This window comes from Acinonyx jubatus, chromosome C2 (genome assembly GCF_027475565.1).
Source record: "Acinonyx jubatus isolate Ajub_Pintada_27869175 chromosome C2, VMU_Ajub_asm_v1.0, whole genome shotgun sequence".
Lineage (NCBI taxonomy): Eukaryota > Metazoa > Chordata > Mammalia > Carnivora > Felidae > Acinonyx > Acinonyx jubatus.
The window spans coordinates 107,540,161-107,556,929 of NC_069384.1; the positions used below are offsets into that span (position 1 = coordinate 107,540,161).

The 16,769-nt window shown below is 39.4% G+C and overlaps 1 protein-coding gene across 8 annotated transcripts in view; it reads left to right on the forward strand.

The window, feature by feature from the left end:
* PLCH1 (phospholipase C eta 1) overlaps positions 1-16,719 on the forward strand; it is a 217,384-nt gene extending 200,665 nt beyond the window's left edge. For 4 of the 8 annotated variants that reach the window (XM_027061561.2, XM_027061566.2, XM_053221281.1 and 1 more), the window contains 9 exons: positions 94-273; positions 365-472; positions 1,734-1,858; positions 6,106-6,190; positions 8,578-8,724; positions 8,972-9,051; positions 10,592-10,651; positions 11,082-11,436; positions 13,764-16,719. In XM_027061561.2, the coding sequence (XP_026917362.2) occupies positions 94-273; positions 365-472; positions 1,734-1,858; positions 6,106-6,190; positions 8,578-8,724; positions 8,972-9,051; positions 10,592-10,651; positions 11,082-11,436; positions 13,764-15,844 (3,221 nt within the window). In that variant the 3' untranslated portion in view covers positions 15,845-16,719. The remainder of the gene's footprint in view (positions 1-93; positions 274-364; positions 473-1,733; positions 1,859-6,105; positions 6,191-8,577; positions 8,725-8,971; positions 9,052-10,591; positions 10,652-11,081; positions 11,437-13,763) is intronic. The other 4 variants (XM_027061568.2, XM_027061569.2, XM_027061565.2 and 1 more) reach the window with 3 other exon arrangements.
* The last annotated feature ends 50 nt before the right edge of the window (positions 16,720-16,769 follow it).

The window sequence follows — 16,769 nt, forward strand, 5'->3', positions numbered from 1 at the left end:
GGGTATAATCTGACGTAGGTAAAAGTCCTTGGTGACTGGTGTTTTCTTGGCAGGGGCTCTCACTTTTCTTTTTCCTTTATTAAAAACTGCCAGGCACCACAGGGAACGTGTTATCATTTAGCGAAACAAGAGCCCATCAGGTGGTTCAGCAGAAATCGGAGCAGTTCATGATTTACAACCAAAAGCAGCTCACGAGGATTTACCCCTCTGCCTACCGCATTGATTCCAGTAACTTCAACCCTCTGCCGTACTGGAACGCAGGCTGCCAGCTGGGTGCGTATGCCTTGGGAAGAAGCGGTTCTCCGTATGTCCTGACTCTATGCTGCTGTCTTGCCTAATTCTCTCAAACTTTGAACTTGCACAGTGGCACTGAACTACCAGTCTGAAGGGCGAATGATGCAGTTAAATCGAGCCAAATTCAAGACAAATGGCAATTGTGGCTATGTGCTCAAACCCCAGCAAATGTGCAAAGGTGTGTGTTCATTTCATGGCTGTCTCTCTGAATGCAGGTAACCTTATTGAAGGAACTCTCTGCAAAATGTGATACATCCGTGTTCTCCAACATGATTCTTACAAAAAAATTTTGATACTGATTTACTTTTGAGAGAGAGAGAGCATGTGGGGAGGGGCAGAGAGAGAGAGGGGGAAACAGGATCGGAAGCAGGGTCTGCACTGACAACAGAAAGCTTGATGTGGGGCTCGAATCTGTGAACCATGAGATCATCACCTGAGCCGAAGGCATCCACTTAACCGACTGAGCCACCCAGGTGCCCCTGCAACATGATTTTTAAAAAAATAGATAGGTTAAGGTATTGGCATGCAAATTGTCACAACTGTTTAATGTTTGGGTAGCATGGTGTTTAGAATGTTCTCTTGTGAGGATTTTATGTTAAGGGGGACGTGGATAGCCATGGATCATTATCTGAAACCCAGTGTCCCAGCGTGATACTCCCTGGGCTCACTTATAAAATTGTGCTGCCTTTTAAGGTCTGAGCCCTGTCTTTCAGAAACTCCCTGAGTATAAGTGAGTCTGAAACCTGCTAGCAAAATTAAAATACCACCTGAAACAATTGTATCAAGCCCTTTTAGTCTTTGTTAGCGCTAACAAAAAAGAAAAGATAATGTAGCGTTAGATCAAGAAACACTTCTTTTTGGCTCTGCTCATTAAAATTCTTTTAAAAATTTCCAAATTGGCTTTTTAACAATTCAGGTAAAAAAGCGTTGACAGATGTGCCTTCTGGATTTTATGCTTTGCATGTTTTCTTACTCTTCTATTTATTCAGTTTCAGGTCTTCTTTCCGCTTGTTATATTCACTGTCTATACCTATGATAGTTTAAGTTAGGGGATTATTCACATCTGACATAACTGCTCTTCTTCTCTACACTATTGGCATTCCAATAATATGCTTCTCTTCCCTCATGCCATGATTGATAATTGCATCACAGATGTTTCAAATTGGCCCATTCTTTTGCCTTTGGGAGCATGGATTCTAGCAAAAACCACAGCTATAAAAATGCCAGCTGGCATTGCCTTCGGTCAAAAGCCACACTGATAGTTATGTGATCATTTCTTTTCTCTAAAAAACACTGTAGTAATTCAGCATTTGCCGTTTCTTTGTTCTACATGCTTAAACTGTGTGTGTGTGTGTGTGTGTGTGTGTGTGTGTGTGTGTGTGTGTGTGTTTTCCCATGTTACCAGCCTCAGATTTTAACCTCCGCTTTATTTGGCTTAGGTACTTTCAACCCTTTCTCTGGTGATCCACTTCCTGCCAACCCCAAAAAGCAGCTCATCCTGAAAGTGATCAGCGGACAGCAACTCCCCAAACCTCCAGACTCCATGTTTGGAGACCGAGGCGAGGTAAGCCACATGTATGAACATGTTAATTACGTGATTATTTTATTATGTTTATATTGTATCTGAAATATCTTCAGAATTCTCTGTCTCTCTCTCTATGTGTGTATGTGTATGTGTTCACAAATGAGCACTGACCTCAGCTCATCAGATATCAACTGACTTATTGGCAAAGCACACATGGTTCCTTCTGGAATGCAGTGTACCTTCTATTTTGGAGGCATGCTCATGTCCTTCTTCTCAGAGAAGGTCTATCACCCCAGGCTCTTTGCCTGGATCTCGAATGTTGACTGGGGACACCACACAGCTCTGGTGTTGGGTTCCACCCTAAGCTCTTTGTTGCAAATCTCAGCTGACCCGTGATACCCTGCGGCCATCCACCTCACCTTGTCAACCTTCGTTCCCATTCTCCACAGTGGCCATTTCCAGCCTTCTCTCTCCTCGAACCTGTGTTCTCATCACTTCCTTCTCATCTTCAACAGATGGCACCGTGTCCTACTTCTCAGAAAGTAGGAACTTCATATGGGACCATTTGTTCCATCTCCGTTGCCTCCAGCCTAATCCACACCACCATTGTCTCTTGTCAGTTCTGCTGTGGTAACCTCCCCGCTGACTGGTCTCCCTGTGGCCATTCTGTCCTCTAAGCAGCAGGAGTAATTGGGCAGTGTCAGAATATGTATCCTTACCTCTCCTTTCCTTCTTTCTCTTCTTCACTGTCTGCAAAAATGAGGACTCACTTCTTACCTTTTCTCTCAAACTTTTTATTTTGAAAATTTTTAAACCTCAGAAAAGTTGGAATAGTAAAATTAATGCCACATCTCCAGCACCTAGATTCACTTATAAAATTACAAAATTTGTTACATTTCCTTTCTCTCTCTTTCATGTGTAAATGTATTTATGTATGTGTGCATAAGTATATTTTGTGTGTGTGTGTGTGTGTGTGTGTGTGTATATATATATACATACATATACACACAAGTGCAAATACACACATTTGCATTTCTTTGCAGTCATTTGAGAATAAATTGTTGGCATTATGACCTTTGACCCCTAAATACATACCATCTTCAGCATTTATCTCCTAAAAATAAGAACGTTCTCCTGTATAGCCATAATAAAGGCATGACTTTTAACATTCATGCAATAATATTATCTAATATAAAATCAATATTCAGTTTTCTCCAGTTATCCCCAAATTGTCCTTATGTCCTTTTTTTTTCTTTATGTATTCAGGATCCAATCAAGGATCACACATTGCTTTTAATTGTCATTTCTCTCTGGCCCTTTTTTTTTTTTTAAGCAACAACATTTTTAAATGTTTGTTTATTTTTGAGAGACAGAGAGAGGCAGAGCATGAAGGTGGGGGGGGATCAGAGAGAGAGGGAATCACAGAATCTGAAGCAGGCTCCAGGCTCTGAGCTGTCAGCCCAGAGCCCAATGTGGGGCTTGAATTCACGAACCGTGAGATCATAACCTGAGCTGAAGTCGGACGCTTAACTGACTGAGACACCCAGGTGCCCCTCTCTGGTCCTTTTAAATTCTACAGCAGTCCTCCGGCTTTCTTGTTTTGTTTTCATGATATCGACATTTTACAAAATGCCCAAGTCAGTTATTTTTAGAATGTCCTTCAATTTGAATTTAATGTCCTGATTGCTTCTTCATGAATGGAATAAACATAAATGTATTTGTCAGGAGTACTCCCTGGGCAATGTTGTGTCCTTCTCAGTACATCACATCAGGATCTGTGTGATGTCACTTTATTCAGTGATTGATCACATTACTTGAATAAGGGGGCTTCTTCCAGGTGTTTTTCATTGTCTAGTTATCTCTTTACCTTTGTAACTAATATATAGTGTGGGGGAGTTAGAGTAATTTTTTATATATATGAGGAAATACGGTTTTTTTGGTCATTAAAATAAAACCCAATCTCCTTAACTTGGCTTATAAGGTTCTCTATCAGGAGATTTCAACTTTTCTTGAGCCATGGAACCCTTTGGTATATAATGTGGCCATCTGGACCCCTTCTAGAATAATAATTTTGATGCATAAAATAAAATATGTAGGGATATACTGGAAATCAGTTATATTGAAATTCACTTATCAAAATATTAAAAATAAATTGTGATATGCATATATCTATTAATGCAATAAATAGCAGGATCTAGGGGTTGGTTTATTAACTATTAGAATTTTGAAGCCGTGATAAATGTAGATGATACATGGAAATTTCTGCAACAACTGTAATAGGACACAAAAGCATCCATGATTTCTACCAGATACAAAATTACAATTCTAGTACTATTATATTGGGCTTTAGTCATAAGCTAATGAAAATAAAGATAAGATAAAGATACAGTTTTTCCCCCTATCCAGGCTCCCTGAATTCTCAACCCATGATCTCTCACATTGTTTATCCATCTGAGAATGAAATAACCATTAGTCTTGCTTTCATTCAGAAAACTGATTGTCATCTTAAATTTTCATCTTGTCTTTGCTCTCCACATATGATATATTACCATCTCCTCGGACTTCTACCTCCCACACCTCTTTCCAGTCTTGCTGTCAACCATCCAATTCTGTTCTTCCAGCATCTCAGCTGGATTACTGTATGTGGAAGCAGACACTGGTGTCTCAGGTTTGCATTTGAGGAAACTGAAGCACAGATACTTGCCTAAGGCAGCACAGGAGCCAAGTTTTGAAGCAGGAAGTTGCTCTTCAAGTCTGCGGTTTTCTTGAATTCCTTATGAACAGAAGTCAGAAGTCATACTTATTAGTTGCCCCACAAAATCTGAGCTACCCAATTGTCCAGTTTTAGCCCAGCGTTCTATTAAAAGGAAAAACCTCTAGCATAAAATGCCCTATTGAAAATGAATAAACATCAGAGTTTATGTAGTAGACAAAAAGTATGTGTATCCACCCAATTTTCTCAGCATGTTTTTCCAGCATTCTTCTAGCTCTTATTCCCTGAAGCTCCCCCCAAAACACCATATTCCCCTTACTTCCCCAGTTCCTAGAACATGTTCTCTCAGACTTCATTAGTCTCTCCTTTACACTTTTAGATCTGCTCTTTCTGGACTCTTTAGGTTCCAGTCTTTCATTGCTCATTGTCCAGAACTTGCATGATAAAAGAGCTTATTTGCATAATAAAATCAGGATCCCTTCTGGAGGATAGGGGATGTAGGGGATGTGGGAAAGAAGACTAAGCATTCAGTTTTTCTATTGATTCCTTCTTAGTCTTTTAATTTTTTGACCTAATGTAACTTTAAAAGAGCAGTTAAGTGTCTGACTTCAGTTCAGGTCATGGTCTCATCAGGCTCTGTGCTGACAGCTTGGAGCCAGAGCCTGCTTCAGATTCTGTGTCTTCCTCTCTCTCTGGCCCTCCTCTGTTCACACTGTCTCTCTGTCTCTCTCAAAAATAAATAAACATTAAAAAAAAATTAAAGTTACATTATAGTACTCAGTTGATTTAAATACAGTAAAGTGCACAAATCAAATGTGGATAGCTTGATTAATTATTGTTTATGCAACCCAGATCCAGACAGAACATCTGAGAACCCCCCAAGAGGCTTCTATTCACTCTTCCAGTAAATATCTATTCCCAACCCCCAAATCAAACACCAACCCCTATCACAACAGATTAATTGTGCTATGCTCAACTTGTATGTAAATGGACTCTTATAGAATGTACTCCTTTTTTTTTTTAAGATTTTATTTTTTAAGTGATCTCTATACCCACTGTGGGGCTCAAGCTCACGACCCTGAGATCAAGAGTTGCAAGCTCTTCCAACTGAGCCAGCTAGGCACCCCTAGTATATTCTCTTCTATGTCTGAATTGCTCAACATTATGTCTCTGTACCAGAACTTTTTCTTTTTCATTGTTGTATGATAGTCATTAAATGAATAGTCCACAATTCATCCCTCCTACTCATGATACACATGTAGATTGTTTTCAATGTGTGACTATTATGAATATGGCTGCTCTGAGCATGGACAAAAGGTCTCATTTCTGTTGGGGATATACCTTGAACTGGACTTGTGGGTTCATTGGATAAAATTTGTGTAGCATCAGTAAATACTGGCAAACAAAAATTTAATCTTCTAGTTATGTTTCATATATCTAAATCTGTTGTTCAGTTTCTCTTTCTTAGTAAGCACCTAATAAAATGGTTTGCTGTTGAAATGTGGCCAATATTCTCAATTAACACACACATAGAAATGTATCAGTTGTAATAATACTCTCTTTATTTACGTAGATCATTGATCCTTTTGTTGAAGTTGAAATTATTGGATTGCCAGTAGACTGCTGTAAAGATCAAACTCGCGTAGTAGATGACAATGGTAAGATGATAATCAGTTTGCTTTTCTTTTTTTAATGGTTGGTTATTTATTTATTTATTTATTTTGAGAGAGAGAGAGAGAGAGAGAGAGAGAGTGCAAATGAGGGCGGGGGCGGGGGGTGGGTGGGTGGCTGTGGTGCAGAGAGAGAAGGTAACAGAATCAGAAGCAGGCTCGAGGCTCTGAGCTGTCAGCACAGAGCCTGACACAGGGCTCAAACTGCGAGATCATTGACCTGAGCTGAAGTCGGGCGCTTAACCGACTGAGCCACCCAGGTGCCCTCATAATCTGTTTACTTTTTATCTAGAAGCTCTAAAAATAAAATTTGTACTGAAAAAGAAAAATTTATCTATGTGGAAAAGAAACAGATCCCTAAAATTTGTAACTGCCATCTGAATTTTATGTTAAAATCTTTTAAACACATAAAAGTGAGTAAATGTGGGTTTGGTGCATGGTATGTTCTGGTGGATGTTGTAATCTAGGCTCCTAAATTCTTTGCTTTTGAAGCAAATTGTGTGTGTGTGTGTGTGTGTGTGTGTGTGTGTGTGTGTGTGTGTGTGTTTTCCCTAATGAAGAGAATAAATGTTATTTTAAAGGGCTGGGTTAAAAATTAGGAAAATGCCTCTGTGTTTTCATGACATAGTTGCTTCAAAGCTCTCATTCATCTACATGTCTTGATGATTTTTCATTCTTTTTCTGGAGCATGTAAAACTCTAAAGGCAAGTGCAGCATGCACTGGCAAGTTGACTTCTTGATATGTGCATCTGGTCTGTTGGCAGCATTCTTGTATTCTGGTCATGATGTGAAACAAAGCTTTCTTTACCCAAGCCTCATGTCTTTTTCTTGGTAATCTTCTTAAATGGGGTTTGTTCATGTATTTGACAAACATTGTGGCATACCTATTTTTTTTCAGCCTCTAGTCATTAATACTTGAACTCTAAACCTCAATGCTCAAAACATTCAGGAAATTAGAGGTTCATAGTGAGACCCTAGGTATTTTCTAGTTTAAGGAAAGGAATTTGGGGATTCAAGAATAGCATAAGCCTATGACTTTAGGAAATGACATGCTTAAAGGAAGCAAACTTCCTTTATTGCATTTTCCTACCAATGCCCATTGGTGGTGTGTTTTTTTCTGGTTTTTTTTTTTTTTGTTTTAGCCTCAGAAGTAATTGAGAGGTCATTACTAAGTTAACAAAAACATAATCTCTTCTCTTGTTCAGGAGGGGCATCTCAGTGATTTCAGCCCATAATTATTTCCTTACCTGAGGCATTTAATAGGGTCAGGTGGCTGATGCCTTCTGATTGCTGTATTTGATAAAACTTGTTTGCATTTTTAGAAGAGAAACAAATTTACAGAGTATTTGAATTTTTAGCAGTTTATATAATTATTTTGTCTGAGAAAATTTTATCAAGAAATAAGTATATTTTTACTTTGAGAATATGAGTTGAATTATATACCTTTCTATTTATTTTCAATGGCTATGAAAATGTATCTTTCATGTATTAAGGTCTAGCTTCATGAGAAGCCACTGGAAAACAATAGGGTGTAGTCTAATTCAGCTCTGTAATTAGTGTGACTTTAGGTGTATTCTTTTCTCGGAATATCAATTTTCTCAACTACAAAATGACTTATAAATACTTACATTTCTTACCTTTAAAAAAGCATTTATAACTTGTGTAATTTAAAAAAGTTGTGTAGTTTTGAAAAATAGTATGTATTTTTTCTGAATTAGAAAAAACCCAAAACCCTGTCTTGCCATCCTTAGAGGATTGCCATAAGAATTAAGTAAGATGCCACATGTACAGTGGCATTGGAACCTGCACAGGACCTTATAAAATGTTTGCTGGTGATTATTATAGTAGCAGAATCTTTTGTGGGTGAGAAGAATGATTATATTTGGCAAAGTATCTCTTTCTCTTTCTCTCTCTTTCTTTTTTTTTGCTTCTTTCTCTTCCTTCCTTCCTTCTTTCCTTCCTTCCTTCCTTCCTTCCTTCCTTCCTTCCTTCCTTCCTTCCTTCCTTCCTTCCTTTCTTTCTTTTTCCGTTTTTTTCCTAAAACATTATTCTTAGACCACTACTAAAGGTACTTTTTGAGCTTACTGAAGCATTCTGAAATTGCCTAAAGGAACTTTCCCTACAATGCAATTTGGCATCAAAGATTATTAAAATTGATGTAATCATTTAAAGGCAATTTTCCTACCAATTATTTTCTGGCAATGGGGCAAATTCCAAGGCTTTATTTCAGGAAGGCATCCTGGAGTGGCTTGGTCATCTTCACGAGTTTAATAACCATTGCAAGCAATTTTCAGTCTGCTTTGCAGGCGATGCTGCCAATTCATTTTTAGTCAAGCCCTTTGCTTTTCTAATTTTTCTCTTCCTATTTCTCTGAGGATTTAACCCTGTGTGGGAAGAAACCCTGACATTTACAGTACACATGCCAGAAATAGCTTTGGTTCGGTTCCTTGTGTGGGATCATGATCCGATTGGACGAGACTTTGTTGGACAAAGAACCGTGACCTTCAGCAGCTTAGTGCCGGGTAGGTATAGGCTGGCTTTTCCTTTCTAGGCTGACCATTCAGTTTTCTTTGGAAAACTTAATATATGATATGTGATATACACAACATATGGCATATATGATATATAAACTATGTATTATATGAATGTTGACATGTTTTATGAAATGTAAAGAATTATAGTAAAGTCAAATACTTAATTCAGTTGCACCAATGGGAAAGCCAAATGTAAGTTCAAGTAAAAAGAAACTGTTTTCTCTGCTTTTATCAGGCTACCGTCATGTCTATTTGGAAGGACTGACAGAAGCATCCATATTTGTCCACATAACAATCAATGAAATCTATGGAAAGGTGAGAAAGATTGTAGTGCTTAAAGCCACATGCAGCAACAATGCGGTCCTTAACAAACTTATTTTTTGGCTAATTGCTTAAAAGAAACATACATACATCTTGACAAAGCTGTTCTTTAGCAGAACACTATTGAGAAGCCTAGTGAGCCCAGTGTGCTATCCTATCAGGTCCCATCTTGATCCACATGTGTTCCTTCCATTGTTCTGGGGTGTGTACTCATTGCTTCCACCCAGGGGGGCTCTCTGGGCTTATGAAAAAACTGGTATTCTCTCAGATGATCATTTGTTTCACTAAAACCATAAATATATAGTTAAACGTTAAATTTTATTTAAATACTTAAGAGGACCTAGCTGGCTGCAGCAGGAAATGTAGTGTCTCAGATGTTTGATGAATTACGAGTACTAACCAGACTGTGATTCTAGCCAGTTCTAGGCAGGAGGTGTTCATTTGGTGCCTTTGTATTTAACTGAAAACCTAAAACTCCCCACCCACGGGAATTTTAAGGACTTTATAAGGACTCTTTCTTTTAAGAAATAGACTATAAAAATGTAACCTATTTTTCTCCTCGTGCTGTTCTCTTCAGTACACAGCTCACTTGAGGTTTACAAATCAATGGGCTATCCTGTAGGCACACCAAGTAATTGGGGATTTGGCCACTAGAATGAATTTCCAGGACCAGATGTGATTTGGAAGGACTGTAAGAGCATTGACTAGCACCTTGGAATGTCCAGTGTTCTTTATTAGAAAGTCTCCTGTAGACTTGTATATATTCTCTGTGCCTTATCTTCCTCAGCTATAAATGTAGGGTAAAAATAGTACCTACCTCGTCAATACGCTATCCTTATCCTTAGAAAGCTGCCTACCATATAGTAAATGTTCAAAAATGTTGGTTAATATTAATACTGTTATAACTACAAGCCAAATTCTAGGGAGTGGACCAATTCAGGCTGAATTAGAGGGTATAATGTTTAGCTGTACATAGGCTGGTATGGGAGGGGCACTAAGGATTGTAATTTCTAAGAGTAGTGAAGTTTTATTCTGTGATGTTCTGTGTTTAATCCTTGGTTTCTGCCCATGCTGTTTGTTGAAATGCTTCCTCTGGCACAATTGCACACAAATGTAAATGTTAGAAAATGATTCTTGAATTTCTAGGAATCCCAGGTTAAGAAAGTAGTAGTATCTCTAGCATTTATCAGGCTTGAGGGAAACAATAAAATTCAGAATTCGTTTAAAACTTGAACCAGAAATAAATTAAAATGTGAAAAAGAAAGTGTTCCATAGGATTTCCATGTTCCTACATAGATGTCTTCCTCAAGTCACATTATATATTACTTTCAAGGTGTATTTGGGTTGGGATACATAATTCACAATGCGGAGGTGATGAGCTGAGCAACGAATGAACCTGTGACTAACACTCACCGAAAGTGGAAGAAAGGGTTTATAGAAGCATTTTTATTCTTCTCCTTGGTTTTTACTTGTGCCACTTTTCTTGAATGAGCCCAAATTGTGTTTTGTTGTGTTTTGTTTTTTTCCCTTGCAGTGGAGTCCTTTAATACTCAACCCCAGTTATACTATATTGCACTTTCTAGGAGCTACAAAGGTAGTTTCTCAGCATGGTGCTTTGTTCTTGCCGACATATTTCTTTTTAAATGGTTATGGCAGCATGCTTTCTCATATCACTCCATTTCCTGCTTACCACTTTGAAACATGCATCTGTTGCTTTAAGGCGGCCGAAGTTCATAACAGTCTATTAAGTGTGGAAACTTTTCCTATCACCTCATCATCTCTGGGTAGGAAACTTCTGGGTAGCTTGGTGGTGAAAATGGAAGGCTGCCTCCTCACAAAGGTCAATAAGACTTGCATGGTGTTGTGTAGACATGCTGTGAGCTGCCATTTTCTTGGTTTGAATATACTTCAATGGCTGTAAAATTTTGTTTTGTGTTCATTTTTCATGGAGCTGTCATGTCAAAGGCAAGCGGTTGCCACAATGGGATTTGCTTAACTTGTGCTTCATTCTTTTGTGTCTTCAGAACAGACAGCTCCAAGGTCTGAAGGGATTGTTCAATAAGAATCCCAGACACGGTTCTTCAGAAAACAATTCCCATTATGTTCGGAAACGATCAATTGGAGATAGAATTCTGCGACGCACCGCCAGTGCTCCAGCCAAAGGCAGAAAAAAGAGCAAAATGGGCTTCCAAGAAATGGTAGAGATAAAGGATTCTGTGTCTGAGGCTGCGAGAGATCAGGATGGTGTCCTGAGGAGGACCACACGGAGTCTGCAAGAGCGCCCTGTCTCTATGCCTGTTGACAAAAGTCTGCTGGGGGCTTTGTCCCTACCTGTATCTGAAACAGCAAAGGACACTGATGGAAAAGAAAGCTCCCTGGGTAAGATGCTTTACGGTTCTCTAAGAATAAATCCTTTGAACCCATATTCTGGTCCCTGATTACCATTAGGACCTGGTTGACATTTTATAGTCAAAGTAAAAATATACTAAAAAATAAGTAATTTTTAATGTTACCTTTAGACAGGATTTTAAACTTTGGGAAGAGGGCGGTAGAAGAGCTATTTTCTAGTCACCTAAAGCCTTAAAATAACATCGAAGTTTGTAATGATAGGGGAACGATCAGGTGTGATGGTACAGAGCCCGTGGGTCTGCGAGGTGCCGTGCAGGGAAACCTGCAAAATAGGAGCAGAGATCTTGTTTTACCACGTGGGTACAAATGTTACTGATGGTTCTGAGGTTAAATAGAATCATAGTGATTCTTCTGAGGTTAACTGTAGTTGCATTTCTTTCCCCAATGTATAACACATTTCCACGATTGGAAATGTTTATGGAGAATGAAGTAAAGCCAGATGTTAACAGCAAGCCATCTTCTTTACTTGAGAAATCTTTGCTTCTTCAAGAGGTAGCTCAGGTGATATTTTCCTGTGGTCTCATTTCCTTGATCCCCAGATACTGGCAGGGAAGGAAGCATGTCCATGGTTCCTGTCCGGTTATAGGCTCCTCAAGCATAGGGACCAAGCATTACCCATCTTTTTCTTAATCTGAGCATAATGCTTTTTCGTTCATATCAAGAACTTGATAAAGAATGATGCCTGCTTTGCACGGTACCAAAGAGCTCCTGAATTGTGTCAGTGACTCCTTCCCCTGCCCTTGGAAATTTAAGCACCAAAACTGTCCATTTGATGTCTCTGCAACAAGAGTTTTAATTAAATCAGAATCCTGTCAGACAAGTATGATGTGATACCTATTTACTTTAGGAAAATACTCCTGTTATCAATCAATCTAATTTCAGTCTTCTCTTTTCTCACAAACTTCATTTTGCTTATGTGGATTTTTATTATAAGATATTCTAAGGGAACAAATGAATTTTTGAATGGCTTATTTGAAGAGAAAAAGAGAGTTTAAAGGTTGAAATTTTGCTAGGAGCAGTGTCAGAGAAGAGATGAAATACATACTTTAAAGTTTATTTCAGAACCCCATTTTGGGGGAAGATAAATCTGTACTCAATAGAAATCAATACTGGTTAACCCAGAAAGCAATATTTAGTTGATGTGTGTATCCTCCCTTTAATAGCTATATAGGTTTGTCATTTTCATGTATATTATATGAGACTTATGGTAACAATTGAACAAACATAGCCATGCAATGATTCAAGTTACAATGGAGAAAAAAAAAAGTGGAGAAAATGCAGTATACAAAATTCTGTATATAATTTTGTCCCTCTAAAGAAGGTTACAGTAGCTATCTCTGAGTGGTAACATCATAGGGTATTTAATTTTTTCCTTGATAATTTTTGGGTTTATCAAACTTTTTATGATGGATTTTTCTTTAGTTAGGAAGGTATTTGGTAAGTTAAATAAATTCTTCTTTTTGATATATCCTGACTGAAAGCATTAAAAAAAGCTATTAATTAGATCAAGAATAATTGAACACTTGATATTATCTGAGCATTATCCTAAGCATGATGGAGTAGCCCAAAGTATTGTGAATTTTGTGTTTTTATAGCTTTCCATACGGTGCCCAATATTTTACTGCCTCTTTTAGGGGAAAATGCAGTATGAAATTTGTGTATTAAAAACAAAAATATGATTAACAAAAAATTAGATATTAGCACCAGCATAGAATTGGTGACCAAGTCTTTAGTTTTACACCTCAAATAGATACTGGTATTTTAATACATTTATTGTACCTTCTAACCTGCTTCAGAACCTGATTAAAGTAGCTGTTTTGCCAAGATGTTTTTTAAAATAATATGATTTGTGATTTTTACTAATACATGTGTAACTTTGAAAGCTTATAGTATCTTGCTTGCAGGTACCACAGTACTTCGTTTAACAGAACTGTCTTGTTCTATTTTTATTGCCATGCTTCTGTGTAGTACAAATCTGAATAGGAAACAACTTAAGGTAATCCTCACTGTAAAAGTATGGTAACTCATTGACATTTTTTTTTTGACAATGAATATTACATCCTTAGCTGATGTAATAGATACTCAAAGGGAAGCTTCAGTGAAATTCCTATAAATATAGTTTACCATTTATTCATCACACAGACACTTTGTTACAAACCTCTGCAATCCATAACTATATTCTGTCACGATGTAACAGATCTGCATTCTCCATTTGTCTGTCTGAAGACAAACATGAGTGTTTGCAGGGTCTATAAAAAGCGATACACGTTACCTAAAATGTTCTTTGTTTCATTCAGCAGAAGATAAGGATGGAAGAAAAGGGAAGGCAAGTGTAAAAGACCAACATTTTCCAAATTTCAACAGAAAGTTGTCCTCTTCCTCTAGCGCTCTCCTACACAAAGACACCAGCCAAGGCAACTCCACCACGTCTGTTGCCAGCATGGCAATCACGGGAGAACCGTGGGGAGTGCCAGGTCCTAAGGGTGGGAGAGCCAAAGCAAACGTGTCAAGTGATTGCCGGGAACGTGAATGCCCCAGCCAATCCCTCTCCCCGCGGCAGCGTTTGGTTCTTGATCCTGCCGTTACTCCAACACAAGGTCTGTGTGGTGTGAAAACCAGGGAAAGTGGCAATGTGGGGGGCTCTGTGGAAGAGAAAAGCACGTTGTCAGGAAGCATTTTCTCTCAAAGCAATTTGGAGATTAAGAACTTGGAAGGTCACTGGGGTAAGGGCCGAGCTGCAACATCATTTTCGTTGTCAGACGTCTCTACGCTCTGTTCTGACATACCTGACTCACATTCCACTGCCGTTCTGCAGGAGAGTGAAATTTCCCATCTTATTGACGATGTCACTTTAACGAATGAGAGCGAGCCGGGCAGTTCCATCTCTGCCCTGATTGGCCAGTGTGAGGAGGCCAGCGATGAGGCAAACCTCACAGTCGTTTCTCACGTCCATGGTGCCAGTGCCGTGTCACGTCATTCTCCCTTGCCCCCCTTAGATGGAAAATTGCCTTTCAGGCATGACTTTTCCATGGGAAAACCCAGGTCATCCTTCCTGTGCTCATCACCTGAGCCAATTGCTTTCTCAAGTCCCGAGACCTCCAAACACTCCACACACACAGTTTGCGAAACTACCTGCACTCCTGTCTCTAAAACCAAACCAGATGACAACGTTTCTGGTAAGGCCAAGACGGGGGCTGTGGAAAACAGCCTGCCTGGGTCCTCTAACACTTCTCACTGCCAGTTACCAAAAAGTCCCAACCATGGAAAAGACTGGGAAATGCTAAAGAACCACGGCCCTGCCACTTGCACGGACTCGACGCTGGAAGATGTAATAGCTGATGCCACTCTCTGTTTAAATTCTGGAGAGAGCAGTCTCGTGGAAATGGATGAGGACTCAGAAAACCTGTCTATAACAGCCTATGAATATAGAAGAGAGGACACAAGTCACCTTGATTCTCCTTTAAAACTGAAGTACGGTCAGGATGTGGTGGAACATTTTCAAAGAGGTTTGAGAAATGGCTACTGTAAAGAGACTGTCCACTCTTCTGTCTCTGAAATCTTCAACAATATTCAAGATGTCAAAAATCAAAGCATTTCCTGTCTAGCCTTTCAGGGTGCTGGTTTTATGCATAACACCTGCTCAAATTCAGATGCAAAAACAAACCAGACCTGTGTGCCCCTGTCTAGTGATGAAGCCACGCATGCCCCCATCCCCAAGCAGCCCACACATCCTCCCCTGCCTGCTCTGAAGCTGCCCAGTCCTTGCAAATCCAAAAGTCTGGGGGACCTAACGTCAGAGGACATTGCCTGCAACTTCGAAAGCAAGTACCAGTGTATCAGTAAGAGCTTTGTTACAACTGGCATTAGAGACAAGAAGGGTGTGACTGTGAAGACAAAGTCCTTAGAGCCTATAGACGCCCTGACCGAGCAGCTGCGGAAGCTTGTGTCTTTTGACCAGGACGAGGGCTGTCAAGTGCTCTACTCAAAGCAGGATGCCAACCAGTTCCCCAGGGCACTGGTCAGAAAGCTGTCATCCAGAAGTCAGAGCAGAGTGCGCAATATTGCCAGTCGTGCCAAGGAAAAGCAGGAAGCCAACAAGCAAAAAGGTGTAAACCCCAGCCACGCAGGAGGAGTGGTTCTTCGAAACAAGCCGTCAGCGCCCCTGCCTGCGGGCAACCGGCACTCCACCGGCTCCTACATCGCAGGCTATCTGAGGAGCACCAAAGCCGGGGGTCCGGAGGGCCGCGGCATCCCCGAAGGGGCGTGCGCAGCCTTGCGCCCTGGCTACGTCGACCAGTTTTGTCCGGATAATTCTGTTTTGCAGACCGAGCCAAACAGTGATGACAAACCAGAAATTTATTTTCTTTTGAGACTGTGAATTACGTAAAGCTGCATTTTCAGTGTTTACAAGGTATTCCGTAGAGTTGTCAGAGTTTTCGGTAAATACGGTCTTGGCTTTGAAATGATTTTAAAATGTATTTTTAAACTTGTGCTTTGGTCTCCCTTTGACTCCACATGTTCTTCCTGTTTATGTGTTTGTATATAGATTGGGGTGACATTTCCCATGTGCATATGATCCCTCTTCCCCGAAGTGTAAATGCCGTCAGTAAGAAATATGTGCATGCCCTAGGTGTGACAGTTCTCAGCGGCTTGGGTTATGATGTGTGTATGTTTCTTTACCACCCCCTTTGCTCTGTGTCCTCAGATCACAGTCACAAATGTAGTCAGTTTTACTCTCTAGTTGCTGAGTTCGTTAAGAAACTTTGCAAAGGACAAAGGGGTACAGTCTTTATTTTAAAGCTATCGTCATCATTCCTAGTTTTCCTTCTTTGCTGAGAAGCCCAAACTCATTTTTATAACTCAGCTAAAAGAAGATTGAAAGAGTTACCCTACCTTTTAAGATTTCTCTACCCCAGGCAGAATAAGAGTTCAAAGGAGATTGGTAGCCGTTCCCCCCACACCCTCTCATTTTAGAGTAGGCTGGGAGGGTGTGAGGGAGAAAACAAACTTCTGTATATAGAGACAAAATTGTTTGTTTTACATAAATTTTGTTACATATTTTTGCTAACGGCTTTGTATGTAACAAGAACACAGTTGCCAAGCTATTTGTTGTACTTTTGAATTTTCTGATTAAATTATAGACTGCAAATAATGGCTTTCAGAACGAGGGACTTCTGTCAGACGCTAACAATAATTGTAGTACAGATTGAAAACATCCCCAAAGCTGTCGAGCAAAAAAAAAAAAAAACAAAACATTTTTCTCATAATAAAATCCAAGTAAATAGATAATTAGAAGAAACCTT